The 18,019-nt window shown below is 39.8% G+C and overlaps 1 protein-coding gene across 1 annotated transcript in view; it reads right to left on the bottom strand.

Moving 5' to 3' along the window:
• Nucleotides 1-18,019, bottom strand: part of LOC126481438 (nuclear envelope integral membrane protein 1a) — a 112,326-nt gene that overhangs the window by 56,857 nt on the left and 37,450 nt on the right. Inside the window, exon 4 of the mRNA XM_050105194.1 lies at nucleotides 149-315. Coding sequence (XP_049961151.1) covers nucleotides 149-315 — 167 coding nt within the window. The remainder of the gene's footprint in view (nucleotides 1-148; nucleotides 316-18,019) is intronic.

The raw sequence follows: 18,019 nt of genomic DNA, 5'->3' as shown, positions 1-18,019 counted from the left end.
TATTACCTACCTACATAGGACATGCAATGAATTAAATAAGATCACATGTAAACAGATTTTTCTACTTGTTATCTGATGACAGGCAAGTTCTGAGACTGTAACATTCACAATGAAAACAATAATAAACTGTCATGCTGCATGAACTTACCTTAGGAAACAGTCTGCTGATGAAGTAGGTTAAGATAAGAAAGCTGGCTGTTATTCCAAGTGATATTCCACAAATGTAATAAAACAATGAATTTTCGCTTAACTGAGGGGCAGACATGAAGGTCAGCATAGCAACAGCAATCAACAACACTCTCCAATAGTCAACACCTGGAAAGTAAACATAATTGAGTGTTTGGTCATCAGACTACTACTCACATTCTTAGGGCAACCTTTGCTAATCACAATTTAACTGCTTTCTCTAACAAATAGTTCTTCCCAAGAGCTTACAGGAGAGTACACACTCCACACAAAACTTACAGATGCAGCTAATTTGATTCATCAGCTGTCATACAGCGAATAACTTCATTAACCAATGACAATGATGCAAACTACTAAGACCAATTTTAGACAGCCACGAAAAAAAGGGAATTAGCATATGGCATATACAGGGTGTTACAAAAAGGTACAGCCAAACTTTCAGGAAACATTCCTCACACACAAAGAAAGAAAATATGTTATGTGGACATGTGTCCAGAAACGCTTACTTTCCTTGTTAGAGCTCATTTCATTACTTCTCTTCAAATCACATTAATCATGGAATGGAAACACACAGCAACAGAACGTACCAGTGTGACTTCAAACACTTTGTTACAGAATATGTTCAAAATGTCCTCCGTTATCGAGGATACATGCATCCACCCTCTGTCGCATGGAATCCCTGATGCAGCCCTGGAGAATGGCGTATTGTATCACAGCCGTCCACAATACGAGCACGAAGAGTCTCTACATTTGGTACCGGGGTTGTGTAGACAAGAGCTTTCAAATGCCACAATAAATGAAAGCCAAGAGGGTTGAGGTCAGGACAGCATGGAGACCATGGAATTGGTCCGCCTCTACCAATCCATCAGTCACCGAATCTGTTGTTGAGAAGCCTACGAACACTTCGACTGAAATGTACAGGAGCTCCATCGTGCATGAACCACATGTGTTGTACTTGTAAAGGCACATGTTCTAGCAGCATAGGTAGAGTATCCCGTATGAAATCATGATAACGTGCTCCATTGAGCGTAGGTGGAAGAACATGGGGCCCAATCAAGACATCACCAACAATGCCTGCCCAAACGTTCACAGAAAATCTGTGTTGATGACGTGACTGCACAATTGTGTGCGGATTCTCGTCAGCCCACACATGTTGATTGTGAAAATTTACAATTTGATCACGTTGGAATGAAGCCTCATCCGTAAAGAGAAAATTTGCACTGAAATGAGGATTGACACATTGTTGGATGAATCATTCGCAGAAGCGTACCCATGGAGGCCAATCAGCTGCTGATAGTGCCTGCACATGCTATACATGGTACGGAAACAACTGGTTCTCCCGTAGCACTCTCCATACAGTGACGTGGTCAACGTTACCTTGTACAGCAGCAACTTCTCTGACGCTGACATTAGGGTTATCGTCAACTGCACGAAGAATTGTCTCATCCATTGCAGGTGTCCTCGTCGTTCTAGGTCTTCCCCAGTTGCGAGTCATAGGCTGGAATGTTCCGTGCTCCCTAAGACGCCAATCAATTGCTTCGAACGTCTTCCTGTCGTGACACCTTCGTTCTGGAAATCTGTCCTGATACAAACGTACCGCGCCACGGCTATTGCCCCGTGCTAATCCATACATCAAATGGGCATCTGCCAACTCCGCATTTGCAAACATTGCACTGACTGCAAAACCACGTTCGTGATGAACACTAACCTGTTGATGCTACGTACTGATGTGCTTGATGCTAGTACTGTAGAGCAATGAGTCGCATGTAAACACAAGCACCAAAGTCAACATCAACTTCCTTCTATTGGGCCAACAGGCAGTGAATCGAGGAAGTACAGTACATACTGACGAAACTAAAATGAGCTCTAACATGGAAATTAAGCATTTCCGGACACATGTCCACATAACATCTTTTCTTTATTTGTGTTGAGGAATGTTTCCTGAAAGTTTGGCCGTACCTTTTTGTAACACCCTGTATTATGATTGATCAATGTAGCAGGAAGAGTGCTGCTTTGGTCAGATAATTTAATTCACTAGAGCTCTAAGCTATAGTTTCTTATTTCCAAGCAGAATATTGTTTTCTACTACTACTATTACAAACTCAAATGAAGAAAGGAGTTAGATATCTTGGATTATTTCCTGAGTAATGTCCTGAAGAATCTGAGGGCACCTGGAGAACAGGCACTAGTAAATTTAACCCCTGATTGTGTGTGCTGATAGGAAACTTCCTGGCATATTAAAAACCAGGACTTGAACCTGGGACTCTTGCCTCTCGTGGGGAAGTGCTCACCAACTGAGCATCCAGGCACAATTCATGATCCCTCACAGCTTCACTTCAGCCAGTACCACATCTTCTATCTTTTCAACTTCACAGAAGTTCTCCTGCATACCTTGCAGGACTAGCACTCCTGAAAGAAAGGATACTGCAGAGACATGGCTTAGCCACAGCGTGGGGTATTCCAAAATAAATTTTCATAATGCCTGTATTATTTCAACATGGAGAACAACTGAAGAGCAACACTAATATGCTCACATATGCTGAGGCCATTTCTCTATTACGTGAACATAAAAATTAATAAAAATCTCTTACAATACAATTCATAAATGCAGCCAACTTCAAATGAATACAGTTAAAAGCTTTTTGTCTTAACTTTACAATAACCAAATAACAATGCATTTCAAACTAATAACATTACTTTTGCTAAGACTGATTAATTATATCAGCACTGTTATCCTCTGGCAACTGATTAAAAGCTGAAAATGAACCACAGATTAAAAAGGCCAACAAATGTTAGAGCCTTTGACAGTTTTCCAAATCAACGTATTTTCTTAGTCCAGCCCAAAAAGACCACAAAATGTTGGCCAATGAGAAAAACTTATAGTCACATATTTATGAACAGTGGTAGGGGGAAGTGTTATGAACAACATACCATACTAAAAATCCTGAACTAGTGGGGTGGGAGTGTGGGGGTGGGAGTGTGGGGGTGGGAGTGTGGGGGTGGGAGTGTGTTTAAAGGGCACTTTGAGTTTTTTTCTTTTTTTAATATCTCAAAAACATCTGGTAAAAAGTTTGCCAGCGAAATATTAATCTACATTAAATAGTCTGCAATAAAAGGTCCCATTTTTTCCTCTTTGACTAATAGTTTGTGTGTTGCAGGGAAAGGAAAAAACATAGATTATTAAAAATAGTGTTCTAATGGTTATAAAATTGATGTTTATTGTTCAATGAAGTGGGCTCAGAAGATATACTAAACGTGTTTACCACATGCAAGTGCAATATAACTGTATTGAGAGATAAATTTTGTTCTGTGGGTGTAACAGGGTGAAAGACAGGGGTGGAGGTTACAAGTGTGAGGGAATATAAGTCACCAGATTGTGATCATGCACTTCCCTCCTTCATAGGTCTGCTAAATGAAGTGCAAGCAGGCAATTCCACAGACTACTGCACTATGCCACCAAAAGCAGCTGCAGGGTATTTCAAAAGTTTCTTAATAACCTGAAAATAACTCCATTATATCAACACAACTCAATGGATTTGTTTTGTTTATTCACATGAGGAAAACATACAGGAAATTCTGAGGAGGCATAGTCTGGCTATAAACTGCAAAGTGAGCAGCCCTAATGGTGGGGAAGTGGCCTTTCCCATACTGCAGTACAGGATGACTAAAGAATCAATTTCACTCTAGCACTGTAGAACAGAGTGTGTGTGTGTGTGTGTGTGTGTACGCGCATGCAGAGTTCTACCTAGATTCTGACCATATGTGTGTCTTGCATTAGTACTGTTGGTAATTCATACTTGTATACCATGTAGCATTAACACACTTTGTAGAAAATACACCCCCCCCCCCCCCCCCCCCCCCCCCACTGGCAGGCTGCACACTGAGTCGTAAGCAAATCATAAGATGAGCTGCATAAAGGTTGATATAACTTTGTGAAACATCTTGTAGTTGCTCTATGTGATACTGTGGGGTTGAGAGAATGGGGAATTGCCTTTTCATTCTTCATTTTGCGAAACTATGGAGGAGCGAAGTGCATGACCACAATCCAGTGAACTACCTTTGCTCAGGCTTGTAACTTCTACCTCCACTTTTCCACCCTGTTACACCCCAGAACAAAATTTATTCCTTAGTATAGTTCCATTGACCTTTGATGTGGTACAAACATTAAATATTTGTTCTTAAACCACATTAATTGGAAAAAACAACTGAATTCCGCCTGAACAGGCCATGAAGGCCCAATGGTACCGACCGGCCACCCTGCCATCCTCAGTCCAGAGACCGGAGCTGCTATTTCTGTCAAGTATTTCCTCAGTTTGCCTCACAACGACTGAGTGCACCCTGCTTGCCACAGCACTTGGCAGTTAGTGCTTTACTTCGGTGATCTGTTGGGGACCAGTGTTACCACTGTGGCAAGGCCACTGGTAGATCAGTTGACAATATACATTAATTTTATACCATAAAAACACTGTTTTTAATAATCTGCAATGTCCCATCCTGTGCAACATGGGAACTATTAGTAAAAAGAAAAAAAAGGGGGACCTTTCATGTAGGAAATTGAATGAATTCTGCACTGAGAAATATTTTCACTAGAACCTGAGGTTTTCCCCGAGTCACGAAAAACAAAGTGACCTTTAACCCCCACACACATGTATGCTCACACCCCCAATGATCAGGATTTTTAATATGTTACTCATTACACTCCCACCTACCACTGTACAAAAATTTGCAACTCTATGAATTTTTTCCCCAATATTCCTTTGTTGACTGGATTATTCAAGGAAATCTAAATAATTAGATGTATCAGTTTTAAACAATAAGTCTGAAATCTGGACTTGTACAAAATATATTTGAATACGAATTTTGAAGAAAAATATCTGGACCCATAACAGACACCAATAATAATGATTGGAGAATGCTATATAATGATGAATATATGCAAAGAAGGACATATAGATTGCAACAGATAGCGCATGTCATTAGACCACTAACAAACATATCAAGAGTGTGACAGAAGAGCTTCTCATTAAAGCTGACTTCTTGGATGCCTACATAAAAGACACTTTGACAACATTCAAAGTGATTTGGAAAAATTAAGACGGGGTAGAGACTGGAAAATTATTAGTAACACAGCAAAGTGGCTTCATAAGGTCCATTCTATAGCAAAGAGCCTTCAACTACACCTACATACAAACTCTGTACACTACCATATGGTGCATGGCAGAGGTACAAGGTACCGCTACTAGTCATGTCATTTCCTTTCCCCTTCCACTCACAAACAGAGGGAGGAAGAAAGTCTGTTTATACGAGGGGCGTTTGAAAAGTCCGTGCAAAAATAACAACTACTTAAGAGTTTGGGGTAAACTTTTTTTCATTTTTCGATACAGTCTCCTTTTAGACTTATATACTTCATCCAACACTGTTCTAATTTGTTGATCCCTTCCGAATAATAGGAATTGTCCAAGGCTGCAAAATAGCTAATAGTTGCTGCAATCATCTCCTTGTTTGAATAAAATCTTTGTCCCATCAGCCATTTCTTCAAATTGGGGAACAAATAGTAGTCCGAGGGAGCCAAGTTTGGAGAATAGGGGGGATGCGAAAAGAGCTGAAATCCTATTTCCATCAATTTTGCGACCACAACTGCTGATGTGTGTGCTGGTGCATTGTGGTGATGGAAAAGAACTTTTTGCGGTCCAGTCGTCGGCGTTTTTCTTGCAGCTCAGTTTTCAAATGGTCCAATAATGATGAATAATATGCACCTGTAATAGTTTTACTCTTTCCCAGATAGATGATGAGGATTATCCCTTGCAAATCCCAAAATACAGTCGCCATAACCTTTCTGGCCGAAGGAATGGTCTTTGCCTTTTTTGGTGCAGATTCTCCATTGGTAACCCATTGTTTAGATTGTTCTTTAGTCTCAGGAGTGTAGTAATGTATCCACGTTTCATCTACAGTGACGAAACGATGCTTGAAGTCCTGCGGATTCTTTCTGAGCAGCTGCAACCCATCCTTGCAACACTTTCCATGACTGGGTTTTTGGTCAAGCATGAGTGCTGGTGCATTGTGGTGATGGAAAAGAACTTTTTGCGGTCCAGTCGTCGGCGTTTTTCTTGCAGCTCAGTTTTCAAATCTTTCAATCTACAGTGACGAAACGATGCTTGAAGTCCTGCGGATTCTTTCTGAGCAGCTGCAACCCATCCTTGCAACACTTTCCATGACTGGGTTTTTGGTCAAGCATGAGCAATCGTGGAACGCATCTTGTGGATAGCTTTCTCATGTCCAAATGTTTATGCAAAATATTATGTACCTGTTCATAACCTCATAACCCCTCCTGTCATCCATCACCATATCATGGATTTTATCAATGGTTTCTGGAGTCGTAACCTCCACAGGGCATCCAGAACGTTTAGCATCACTTGTGCCCAAATGGCCACTACGAAAATTTTGAAACCACTTATAAACTGCTCTAATCGAAGGTGCAGAGTCACCGTAATGATTATAAAGCTTCTCTTTAGTCTCCTGGGGTGTTTTGCCTTTCAGAAAGTAATGTTTAATCAGTACACGAAACTCTTTTTCGTCCATTTTTTGACAATCACTCTACTTCCTTGATTCACACAACTGCCAAACGCAAAAAAATAGACCAATATGGCTGAAACTTGGTGTGTGTTCTTTCCAAAGATGCTACTAACTAAACATGACATCAATATGTGCTGGTGGTGCCATCTCTTTGACTTTGCACAGACTTTTCAAACGCCCCTCGTAAACCCCGGTCCTACATTCTCTTATATTTGTGGTCCTTACAAGAAACGTGTGTGGCAGCAGTGCAATTGTCCTGCAGTCAGCTTAAAATGGCACTTCTCTAAATTTTCTCAATAGTGTTTCACAGAATGAAAGTCATCTTTCTTCCAGAGACTCCCATTTGAGTTCACAAAGCATCTCCGCAATACTTGCATGTTGTTTCTATATGTGATCACCTTTATAGAAGAGCTACACTTTCCTAAAATTCTTGCAACAGACCGAAGTCAACCATTTGCCTTCCCCATTGCCGTCCTTATGTGCTTGTTCCATTTCATGTCGCTGAGCAACTTTATGCCAAGACATTTGACTGATGTGACTGTGTCAAGCAGCACACTATTAATGCTGTAACTAAACATTATTGAATGTTTTTTTTTTTTTACTTGTCTGCATTAACTATATTTTCTTACATTTAGAGCAAGCTGCCATTCATCACACCAACAGGAAATTTTGTCTGTCATCTTGTATCCTCCTATAGTCACCCAATGAGAGCACCTTCCCACACACCAAAGTGTTATCAGCAAATAGCCACAGACTGCTGCTCATTTTGTCTGTCAGATCATTTACGTAGACAGAAATTAAGAGTGGTCCAGCCATACTTCCCTGGGGCATACTTGATGATACCCTTGTCTCTGATGAACTTCACCATCATGGACAATGTACCATATTTTATGGACTATAAGACACCTTAAATTTTAAGCATTTTTCAATAAAATTTTTACCACTTTATTATTAGATTGCAAACTCAGACAAAAATCAATAAAAAAAAATCAAGCAATCTTAGTTTATGAAACTAAACTGATCTAATAAATCCCCAAAAATTGTCATCTGAACTTGCTCCTTCTTCCTCTTCGTCTTCGTCATCATCATTGCTCTCTTCGTATATAAGATGGTCTTCATTACTTATGCTGCACTCCTTGGAAGATTTAACAGTAATGTCTTCTCTTACTCTAGACACGACTGTTTTATCCAGTGACACACTTGTTTGATTGTATGTCATTTTAAAGCTCCCTTTGGCTTGAATTCAGGTTGTGTTTATTCATCATCCGTTTGTTCCATTCCTCTCTTAAACACTTTAAATGGTTTATTTATGGAGACATCAAGAGGTTGCAATTGTGATGTAAAACCTCCCAGAATAACAGCAAGCTCTGCACTTCCCTGTCTCAATTTCTCTTTCGCAGAATTTTTCAAATAACTAATAAACTGATCTAACACAAGAAGAGAACTCTTCTTCAATGAAGCATCTTTCTTTCCCTCCCCCACACTGTTAATCCATAATTTCATACCAGCCTCATCCATCCAACCGTTGACTTGTACGTGAACAACACCTGGAGGAATTTCAGACGGTTTTCGCATTGTTTTGCACTTGAAAATGATCATTGGATTAAGTTTAGTACCATCAGCACAATACGTCATGTCTACTTGTTTTTATAATTACAGTTTTAGCACCTTTCATGGCAACAGTTTTGTTACTTGGCCCATCATATCAGAGGAGTTTTGTCCATATTCGTTATTTAGGTTAATTTCCCACTAGTTTTCTCTTGATGTTGAATATACAGTGATGGACAGATAATATTTTCTCCTCATACTCTGTGGCACTTTCTGAGATATTCTGGTGTTTTGCATTCACAGTCCATAAACCTGTAGCACAAACTAACTCCAGCCTTAAAATCTGATACATTTCACTGTAGCACTAGCTTACGAATGTGTATTTGAATAATTTTGTATTAATTCAAATGCCATTTTGATGGTGTTCTTGAATCAATTTCAATATGTCACTATCTAGTTTTGGCCATTTTGCATTCAGTCCTCTATTTGCACATTTAGTCTTCCTCATTTTTTTCAGTTGTTCTTTACTAGCCCACCAATCACGAATGGATTTTGCTGTTGGTGGAGGACCTAAAAGCTGTTCAGCTGCTCTGTTGCCATGTTGTTCTGCACATGCTTTTACTTTCAATTTATAGCCTGCACCATATGAATATCTTATTTTTTCCATTATGAAACAAGCTACTAACAAATATATTGTACTGTTACCAATAACACAAATAACTTTCGAGTTCACTGGCACCACAGACGGCAATGACGCATCATAGGCCAGACAGTGTTCTGGGTTTGTGATGGTGGGGCGAGAGGGAGGTGGTGGTAGCAAACTAGTGAATCACCGCAACTCAAGTTCGTCGTGTCGGTGCACTGCTGCCGTCAGTTGAATCCAATGTTAGTAGACAGAGATAGGTTTCCCACAGCATTGAATATAAGACCATTTTTAAGACTGATGGGAATTTTAAATCAGACACTGGAGATTTTTATATTAATTTCGAGTACAAGAAGCTCCTGAATTTTGGAGACAATTTTTAAAAAGAAAAAAGTGTGACTTACAGTCTTTATAATATAGTACTGGATTCTATAATTTAAGAAGTCTTCAAGCCTCTCTCATATCTTGGAACCTAATCTGAATACCTAGACTTTCGTTAACAGTAAGCAGTGGGCATAAAGTCAATCTTTTTTTGAAAAGTAAGAATATGGAATGTGCCAGATGCAATAAACCCATGGTTCACAGGATAACATGAGGAATGGGCAAGCTGAATGTCACACGAGAAATGCTTTCTAGATTTGTACTGATTTATGGACAGAAGCTTTTCCGCCTAAAGAAAATTTATTATATTCAAACTCTGAACATGTTCAAGAATTCTGCAGAAAACCAATATTAAGGGTCCTGATCTGTAATGTTGGGGATCTGTTCTTTTACCCTCACAAACATCACAATCTCCGCTATTGTTCTGTTGCTTGGGTCTGCATCTACATTGCTAATCTGCAAATCACACTTAAGTGCCTGGTAGGGGGTTAACTGAACCACCTTCACAATAATTCTCTGTTATTCTACATACTAACAGTGAGCGGGGAAAAAAGCAGCTATATCTTTCCATGTAGCATGCTCTGATCTCCCTGATTTTATTATGTTGATTATTTCTCCCTATGTATGTCAGCATCAACAAAATATTTTTACATTTGGTGGAATGTTGGTGACTAAAATTTCGTGAGAGGATTCTGGCGCAGCAAAAAACACCTTTGTTTTGATGATGTCCAGTATCATGTCCACAACACTCTCCCCCCTATTTCTAGATAATACAAAATGTGGTACCCTTCTTTGAACTTTCTTGAAGTACTATGTTAATCCTATCTGGCAAGGATCTGACACTGCACTGCAGTACTCTGAAAGAGGATGGACAAGCAGTGTAGGCAGTCTCTTCGGTAGATCTGCTGCATCTTCTAGGCATTCTGCCAATAAAATGCCTTCTTTGGTTCGCCTTCTCCACAACATTTTCTGTGTGCTCTTACCAACTTAAGTTATTCATAATTTTAGCTCATAGGTATTTAGTTGAATTTACAGCCTTTAGATTTGATTGATTTATTGTGTAACTTTAGCACTCGCGTACATGACCTCGCACTTCTCATTGTCTAGGGCCAATTGCCAATTTTTGCATATCTTATCTAAATTATTTTGGAATTGATTCTGATCTTCTGATGACTTTACTAGATGATAAATGACAGCATCATCTGCAAACACCCTAAGATGTCTGCTCAGATTGTCTCCTAAATCATTTATATACCTAATGAACAACAGGGGGCCTACAACACTAACTTGGGGAATTCCAGAAATCACTTCTGCTTTACTCTATGACTTTCCATCAATTACTACAAACTGTGACCTCTCTGAAAGCAAATCATGAATCCAGTCACACAATAGAGATATTGCATAAGCATGCAACTTTATTACAAACTGCTTGTGATGGATGGTGTCAAAAGCCTTCTGGACATCTTGGAATACAGAATCAATCTGAAATCCTTTGTTGATACCACTCGACACTGTGTGAGTGAAGAGCTAGTTGTGCTTCACAAGAATGTTGTTTTCTAAATCCGTGTTGACTATGCGTCAACAGATTGTTCTCTTCGAGTTAATTCTTAACATTCTAAAATCCTGCTGGATATCAACATTAATGATGTGTGCCTATAATTTAGAGGATTACTCCTATTGCCTTACTTGAGTATTGGTATGACCTGTTTAACCTTCCAGTCTTTGGGTACGGATCTTTCATCAAGCGAGCAGTTGTATATGAATGTTGAGCAAGGAGCTTTGGCATCAACATATTTTGAAAGGAATCTAATTGGTATGCAATCTGGACTGGAGATTTGCTTTTATTAAATGATTTAAGATGCTTCACTACTCCAAGCATGTCTACTTTTAAGTTACTCATGTTGGCAGCTGTTCTTGGATCAAATTCTGGAATATTTACTTCGGTGTCTTTGGTGAAGAAATTTTGGAAGGCTGTGTATAGCAACTCTGCTGTAGTATTATGTAGAAAAGTCATTAATTATGTCTTGCCACTAGCATACTTTATGTACAACCAGAATCTCTCTGGATTTTCTGCCAGGTTTCAAGACAAAGTTTCAAAAATGGCTCTGAGCACTATGAGACTTAACTTCTGAGGTCATCAGTCCCCTAGAACTTTGAACTACTTAAACCTAACTAACCTAAGGACATCACACACATCCATGCCCGAGGCAGGATTCGAACCTGTGACCGTAGCGGTCACGCGGTTCCAGACTGTAGTGCCTAGGATCACTCAGCTACCCTGGCCGTCGACAAAGTTTCATTTCATTGTGGAAACTATTGTAAGTATCCTGCATTTAAGTTGGCACTAAATTTAGAGCTTTTGTAAAAGACTGCCAACTTTGCGGGTTCTGCATTCTTTTGAAGTAGTCACGCTTTGTTCACTGTTTCTGCCACAGTATTCTGACCAGTTGTGTGTACCATGGGGGATCAACTCCATTGTTTGTTAATTCATTTGGTATAAATATGTCAATATTATTTCTTTAAATTCAAGCCACATACAGTCTATACTTACATTGTTAATTTGGAAGGAGTATGTTCTGCAGAAATAATTGGCATTTCAGTCATTTCAGTTTCGCATGTGTCCTTCTGGCTAGAAGGCACAGGGTCTCCCATAGGCACTGATAGCTTCAAGGTGTGATGGAATTGACATATATAAGGCTTAAATGGTGTCCTGTGGTATAGCCATCCACACTGCATTCACCTGGTTCCAAAGTTTATCTGTGGTGGTTGGCATTGGGTCACAGCACTACACCCATCATTTCACCTTATCCCACACATTTTCAATTGGCGACAAAGACTTGTCACCAACCGAAAACATGTGGGATAGGGTGAGACAACAGGTGCAGCACTGTGACCCAGTGCCAACCATCACAGATAAAAACTGCCATCCTGTGACACCAACAATGCACATGTTCATGTAGCAACACGAGGTTGTGCATTGTCTTGCTGAAAAATAGCACCTGGGGTGTTGTGCAAAAGGGGTATGGCTATGGGTTGCAGGATGTCATTCACAAAGGTCACACAGTCATAGTGCCCTGTACATGCACCAGATGTGATTTGTGGTTGTACCCAATAGTATCACACACCGTAAGGGCTTACATTCGCATTGTATGTCTTGTGCCAATACATCAATCCGCTGCAGCCGCCCCCCCCCCCCCCTCTCCACAGTAAAACAAGATGCAGCCATCATTTTCAAACAAACAAAACCTGAATTTGTTCAAAAACACTGGCTGATGCGATTCCTGTCCCAGTGACGTCGTTTCATATGCCATTGCCATCTAGCACGTTTCTGCACATTCATCAAAGGTAAGCTGTGAAGTGGATGACACACACGTTACCCATGCTGTAATAAAATTTGACTGACTGCCATCCTTGATAGTGTACAATGTGTTATACAACCCAGAGCGGAGGATGATGCACATCTGTCCTGCAGTGCCATTCGGATGAGGTGTTTATCTTCTGGGTGGTGCGACCTGACACATCTCATGGGGTTCTACAGCCCTCCATGAACCATTCTACACACATCTGTTGTGCTGCTGAAACACTTCATACCACATGAGTAGCAGTTTCCCGAATGGATGCATCACATTCTCTCATGCCAATCATGTGCCCTCTTCAAACTCACTGACCCGACAGTACGGTTCGCACATACGTCTGAGAGTTATTCTGCATGTCTGCTCAAGCCACACTGATGCATTACTTTTGTTTTGTAGTGATAAGAGCCGCAGTCACATTTTACTGGTAGGTGGTGTTGCACCTCGATATAGATGTTGACCTCAAACCTGCAGGCCAATATGGTTCAAATGCTAATCATTTCTGCAGAACATAATAATGTAGATGTCCTGTGAATACGAACATCCTGTTTAGTCATTCAAGGAGTTGTTCTTTTTTTTAACATGAATGTATTTCCACTGTGTATGAGCTGTTGAACTACATGCTTAAAATAGTTTTTAGAGGCTGTGTTCAAAACTACTCCACAAGACTGACTGTCCTTACCACGTGAAATGAATCCACAAAGTCCCAGACTATACTCTGTAGGTTAAAGTCATCTCCAACTAACATCGCATGATCTGAGTACTTCAACACTACTGAGCATCTTTCTTTGAATGAATTTAAAACTGTCACAGTGGAATCGGGGCTTCAGTACAAATATCCCATTATTAACTTGACTTCATCTAGGACTGTTACTAATACTCATGTAACTTCACAGACTGACTTAATTTCGGCCTTGACAGATTCAGTACCACTGTCAACTGCAATGAATCCCCCCCAGCCCCTACTCTTTTTGATATAGTTTACAAACCTCTGTAAGTATTTCAGAGTTTCCTAAATCGGGTTTCAGCGAAGTCATGGTTCCGAGAATAATTTGAGCACAACTTTCCTGGAGGTCAGCAGCCCATTAAGGAACTTTTTTTACAAATGCTTCTACAATTTATTGGTAAAATTTTGACAGTAAGTGTCTTTACTCTTTGTGTGGTCTCTGCGTACTGACTGGCAGGCATCCTTCAGAGGACCTCAAATAACTGTCTAGCCTGAAAGACTGCCATGTGCATTTCACAAGTACTTTACTACCTGTGCAGTTGCTTTCTTTGTGTAATGTACACCTGACCTTTCTATCCCTTTTCAACCTGGCCTGCACGATTGCGCGGGTCCGGTTTTAAATTTTTCGTGGTTCAACTACATCACATTTCTGCACCACTCCAGACTGCAATGATGGTAAGAGTTCCTGGCTTCTGTTTGACAGCTGTTTTATTTCTTATTGTGACCACCAGAGCAAAAGAAACCATTTAAATCTTTAACGAGAAGACAAATCCATGCTGTACCGAAACCAATGAACTCCGTTTTCCTACATTTCACTAGTTTAGGGGAATTTCTGCATCATTTTAGACTGAGAATGTGTAACTTATTGTATATGCTAATGCTAGCTGCATTTTACACTACTGAATTTCGAGTAGCATGATAATGTTAGTGACTTCTTGAACAAACTATCACTAAGCGAATTTTTTTCAGCATTTTTACCTGATTCTACATGTCATTTTGTATGGAAATTGGTACATATCAGATAAAGATCTAAGAAATTTTCTCTCAGGGTGGAAAGAGCTATGGGAGCACTACAATTCTCCATCCCATAATGCAGATCCAGAAATCTGCATCTGAGAGCATCACAGAACAGACTGAGGCTATCGTTGGGACCCTGCACTGAGCTCCAGACAAAGACTTATCAACTCTGTGCACAATGGTGCAAACTGTGGGCTCTGCTTGCACCCCACGGGCAAGGCGAGCAAACATCACCACTTCTGCCAGCCACCTGTACAAACTACATATGGCATCAGAACCCAAGTGACAGACATAACTGGTGCAAATGCGAGCCACAACTTGTAGATGACTGCACCCTGCACCCTCGACAATGGCTGGCAGGGCCATCTCCACATCTCAGATGCTATTTGTCAACTGTGGCCAACTTCTCCCACTCATTCATACGCCATGAACAAGTTCTATTCATCCTAGTATTACTATTACTACTCTCCTGGTGTGTCACCAACAGAGGCTGGCGCCTTACTGAGCTGCGGTGCTGGTCATTCAAAACAAACAAATGGTAACTACACTACAGATTGTGTGAATCTACATTTTACAGTTACTAAAATTCATGACTGTAACTCTTAAATACTAACAAATTAAGGAATTTAAGAAAACTACAAGAGCATACAGAAAAAGCCTTCTATATACCTTGTTACTCTCCCGATGTCACTAACTGAAGTTGGAGCCTGACTCACTTGTAAAGCTCAACAACAACAATAATAACATCTGTGAGGTATCCACTGGTACTCTGGTCAGCATATGTTGGCTCTATGAACTTAGCTGTGATTCAGTCTTCTGGAACTCTAAATTTCAGTTGAAATTACATGAAATCCTTTGGGATTTCACCACCAAAACCTCAACACAAACCAATATCATGACAGAACAATGGGAAACAATCAACTACCCTGGGCCCCAGTCCAAAAGACCGCGTAATAAACCTTATAACTGGATTCCAAGGCGTCAGGCATGTCATGAAGAGAAGAATCGGAGCTTCTCAAAAAACCTCAAAACAGAGAATATTTGACATGGAAACACTCAACACGACCACGCTACTGAAATCAAGCAAATTGAAACAAACATAATGCATAAATTCAGTATCAGAAACCCGGCAATACAGGAAACACGACTGTCAGATGAGAGCCACTTTGACTCTGAAAACTACAGGATATACAAGGGGAAACAAGCCGTAACTATTCATGGGAGAAATCTCAAACACTCCGGAATGGAATTTGTAGCACACAAATCAATACCGGACACTAATAGTTTTCACTTCAAAACCTGAAAAAAATATCAATGCTCACAATACAGCCTGTAAACAAAGTTTATACGAGGGCTCTTGGAAAAGTAAGGCGACTTTTCAAATTGTACGGGCAATATACATTCGATTATCGATCTTTTTTTGTTATGTTGGTACACATGTCCTGAACATATGTTCATAGTTTCATTTGTTTTTGACATACAGAAAGGTTGTGTGTGTTTATGTGTGCTTGGCGATGGAGCAAAGAATTTGCATCAAATTTTGTGTGAAAAATGGAATTAAGTGCTCTAAAACATTTGAAATGTTGACAGTGGCATATGGTGAGTCTGCTCTAGGTAAAAAAATTGTTTACAAGTAGTACAAGCTCTTCCAAGATGACCGAGAAGATGCCAACGATGAACCTCACTGTGGATGCCCCAGCACATCAACAACAGATGATAATGTTGAAGCTCTGAAGAAAACTATTTTGGAAAATCATCGAATTACCAGAAGAGAAGTTGCTGAGGATGTTGGCATATCGGTCGGCTCGCGTCGTGCAATTTTTTCGGATGTTTTGGGCATGAGACGTGTGTCAGCAAAGTTTGTTCCAAAACTTCTCAATTTTGATCAGAAGAACCGTCACATGAACATCGCTCAGGACCTCTTGAATGGCGTCAATGATGATCCTCATTTGCTCAAAATGGTCATAACTAGTGACAAAAAATGCATTTACGACTATGACATCAAAACCAAAGCCCAATTGTCGCAATGGAAGCATACCAGACAGCCAAGACCGAAAAAAAGCATGCCAAGTCTGATCAACTGTCAAAATTTTGCTATCTTTTTTTTTTTTTTTTTCTCAATTACTATGGTGTAGTGCGTCATGAAGTTTTGCCTCAAGGTCATATGATCAATAAGGAGTTTTACGTTGAGGTTATGCGCCGTTTGTGAGGAGCAATATGCAAAAAACGTCCATCACTGTCTAAAAACAATTCATGGTTTTTGCATCATGACACTGCACCTATCATTCATCATTGCTTGTGGGAGATTTTTCGGCCAGAAACAACACGACAATCATGCCTCAGCCACCATATTCATCGGATTTGGCACCCTGCGACTTTTTCCTGTTCCCAAAACTGAAGAGACCTATGACAGGACGAAGATTTTCAATGATTGAGGAAATAAAAACTGCATTGGTGGAAGTACTAAAGGCTGTACCAAAAAGTGATTATGAGAAATGCTTCGAGGATTGGAAGAAGCGTTGGCATAAGTGTATTGTATCTGGGGGGATTACTCTGAAGGGAAAACATGAATATTGATGAATAAATAAATATTTTTTCACAAAAATATAAAGCCACCTTACTTTTTGAACACACCTTGTACACTAATAAATGCACATGTCCCCATAAATGATAGAAGATTTCTGGGGAGATCTGGAAGAAACCACCAAAAAGTCCCCATGAAGCACATGAAAGTTTTACTAGGAGACTTTAATGCCCAATTAGGCTGGGAAAGAAAATTCAAACTCACAACAGGGAAACAAATGGCCCTACGCTGACAAACAAAAATGGAGAGAACCTGATACACTTTTGCAGGGATTTCGACCTCTAAACATGTCTACGCAATTCCCGAAACCACACAAAAAACTATGAACTTGGAAATCCCTCACCAACATCCTATGAGAATTTCAGATAGACTACATTGCGATATCCATGATAAACATCAGAGAAATTATGGATGAAAGGGCAAGGAAAGGATTTTTTGAATCCGATCACCACCTATTTCAAATTAAAGTGAAATTTATACCCAGTAGACAAATCAAGAGAACCAACAAATTTCTGAGCAGAAACGGAGTATCTAGAATTAAACAAGAAAGAAATAATAGAAAAGATTAAGCTAATCAACAGTAACAAATGGTCAGATCTGTCAGAAAAAGTTGAACTGATAAAACTGGGGCAACCACCAAGAAAAAGGAAACACATATGGTTGAACATGATGTGACCAAGCCATAGAAGACAGAAAACAAGCCTGGAAAAAACTTATCATAGAACATCTGAGAAATGCAACAAATTCAACAAGATGCAGAAGACTACTTCAAAAATAAATCCATAGTGAAAAAAGAGGTGATGAAAATAACAGATTGAAAGAGAGAGAAGGGACTTCAACAAAAGTAACACATGAAAGTTTTACAGAACATTCAGAGAAAATATGACAGGGTACCAACCACCAAGTTTATGCTTCAAAAGGCAAGATGGAACACTGGAGACAAACCCAAAAAGGAACTGTGAAATATTGGCGCAATACTTTGACACACTACTAAACTGTGATAAACC

This window comes from Schistocerca serialis, chromosome 5 (assembly GCF_023864345.2).
Source record: "Schistocerca serialis cubense isolate TAMUIC-IGC-003099 chromosome 5, iqSchSeri2.2, whole genome shotgun sequence".
In the NCBI taxonomy this organism is placed as follows: Eukaryota; Metazoa; Arthropoda; class Insecta; order Orthoptera; family Acrididae; genus Schistocerca; species Schistocerca serialis.
This window is presented reverse-complemented; position numbering and strand designations above follow the sequence as displayed.